At 37.2% G+C, this 2,506-nt stretch overlaps 1 protein-coding gene across 1 annotated transcript in view; it reads right to left on the bottom strand.

Moving 5' to 3' along the window:
* The window catches only part of LOC106680717 (ATP-dependent translocase ABCB1), a 75,252-nt gene that overhangs the window by 23,880 nt on the left and 48,866 nt on the right, over nucleotides 1-2,506 (bottom strand). The window contains 2 exon segments of the mRNA XM_067049080.1: nucleotides 560-671; nucleotides 740-995. Coding sequence (XP_066905181.1) covers nucleotides 560-671; nucleotides 740-995 — 368 coding nt within the window.

The following is a 2,506-nucleotide window of genomic DNA, read 5'->3' as shown; positions in this document are numbered from 1 at the left end:
GAAGGATAGTAGTTTTGTTAAAGAACAGTAGGAAGGATAGTAGTTTTGTTAAAGAACGATAGGAAGGGTAATAGTTTTGTTAATTGTAACTTTTAAGTTTTTAGATATTTCGAAATCCAAAAATAACAAGCATTTTCCACCTTTAACCTTGCTTTTGTTTTTTTCTAGTTACCGTACTTACTCACCTAATACACAGAATAAAAATTTTCCTGCTATAAATGACTTAAAAAATAAATGACTCTTCTATTCTTCTTATTATTATTCTTGAACTAATATTTTCTACCTTAAGCTATAAGAAGGAAAACATGATCAATTTTAATACATTATTTCATTTCCAGAAGATTCACTTCTGTCAGCCTGTCCTTAGACTGCCCCCTTCATTTTGTTTCTTTCCTTTCAAAATTTAAAAAAAATGTAAATCTAGAATGTTTTCAAAAGAAAGTAACTTTTAAGTCAACAGTGTACATAGTTACACAATGAACCTACACTAGCTCTAAGGTTAGAAAGTTAGTAAATTAGTTAAATTATTAACCTTATATTTTTTCTTTTTATTACTTACTTGAGGGTAACAGTTTTGTCCTTTTTATCGAGCTCTTGACTCTTTACCAGTGAGTAATAATATCCTTTAAGATCCATAAGTTCAGTGTGAGAACCTTTTTCCATGACAAACCCTTCCTACATAGGATCATACGATTAATATATAATTATATTTTTGAAATTAAAAGTATGAAGAAGTCACTTGCCTTCATTGCATAAATAATATCAGCTTTCCTCACTGCAGACATTCTATGTGTTATGATGAGAGTTGACCTGTCACGCATTGCATTATGAAGGGCATCTTGAACGATAGCTTCAGAATGAAGATCTAGTGCAGAAGTGGCTTCATCAAGAAGAAGAAGTTTGGGGTTTTTGACTATAGCTCTTGCAATTGCAATCCTCTGTTTTTGACCTCCTGACAGTTTTGTACCACTTTGACCAACAATTGAACCATACCCCTATTAAAATATATATTTATTTTATTAAAAAAAAAGAAAAGAAATATTTTACTGATCCTTAGATTGAGTTAAATTAATAAAAATAACTAAGGACGATAACCATATGGAAGGACAACGTGGTCGCAGACTGGCTTTCAAGGGCGGTAATGATTTATGCAATCGAGGATGAGCAAAGTGGAATCTGGAAGCGGGATACAGTTTCTAAGAGAGTGGACTCCGGAGGAAGAAGAAGAACATGCAAAAAATCTTAAGAAAGCATCTTAAAAGAGCTAAACTGTTTCTGGGAGAAATGGATACCTCAATACCATAGTGGAACTAAAAAATGCACTAAGTTCCTTGAAATTAAAATATCTCCAGGTGAAAATGGAGCAGGAAGGAGCAAGTTGTGCTCTTCAGGCTCATAACGGGCCACAACAGGATGTGGGCACACTTCTATAAAAAGTTTCGCATTGGGGTAAGCTCTCTCTATGGATGTAGAACTGGAGATTAGACTGAATGGCACATCCTACAGAGGATCCTGCATAGCACATGCTAGAAAACATTAGGAAGCAGATCTGGCCAAACCCACTTGGCGACCAAGATGAGCTCAAGAAGACCATTCAGTTTACAATGTTACTCCCGGGTATCTCCATTTGAGTGAAGATCGAGAAAGAAGAAGAAGAACAGGGTAGACGACGACTCGACTGCAAGTAGACCAACGGAAATGGAAGAGTTGGACGAGATCGTTAACGACAAACGCCAGCAGATCATCTGGAAAACCAAGACTGCGGGGTTAATGAAAATGGATAATGGGAAATCGGCACCTGTAGTATTTTAACCAACTGGTCCTCACCGAGTGTCAAAGAAGACCAGATTTACAGAGCATTGAAAGATCCATATAGGCAATGCAGTTCTTTGAGACAAGGTTTGGGGTCTCTGGCGGGTGGAAAAAATCGTTATAGACCAGAGATTTATACGGTGCACGATGATGGTGGGGACTTTCCGGGAACCAGAACGCCAAAAAGAGGTGACGCTCCTTTGCTCCATTTGAGGTTATTTTTGGATTACATGGACATCGCAGGGACTCTCTTAATAGTATGGCACGACGTAGAGTGTGGGCTAAAGTTAGGAACATGATAGAGAGGGAGGAGTAAAAACGGGTGGCTAGGTAAAACCTCGGTCCCCGCGATTTGATGGGCCAAGTTAAAATTGGGACCGTGGTATACCGGAAGGAAAGTAGTGACGAACCGTGAAAAAGAGCTGCAGAGTTATGAGGGCTTATTCAGGGTGATCAAAAGAAGAGAATATAACGTGGTCGCCAAAGAGAGTTTATAGGAACCAAGAAAACGTAGGACGGTACATTTGGTGCAGATGAAACTACCTACAGCGGCGAAATCTTTTTCAGAAGAATTTTGATAAAGAAAATTATTAGTTGTCTGATTTTATTGTTATACAGAGAGTGTTGTTTATTTTATTTTTTTCATGCAGTGGATTTTTTCTTTTCTTAGGGTTAAATTGTGTATACACTATAT

The sequence above is a fragment of the Halyomorpha halys genome, unplaced genomic scaffold (genome assembly GCF_000696795.3).
Source record: "Halyomorpha halys isolate HHAL.00 unplaced genomic scaffold, Hhal_1.1 Scaffold282.1, whole genome shotgun sequence".
Taxonomy (NCBI): domain Eukaryota; kingdom Metazoa; phylum Arthropoda; class Insecta; order Hemiptera; family Pentatomidae; genus Halyomorpha; species Halyomorpha halys.
The sequence above is the reverse complement of the archived record's forward strand: the minus strand, read 5'-3'. Positions and strand labels throughout refer to the sequence as shown.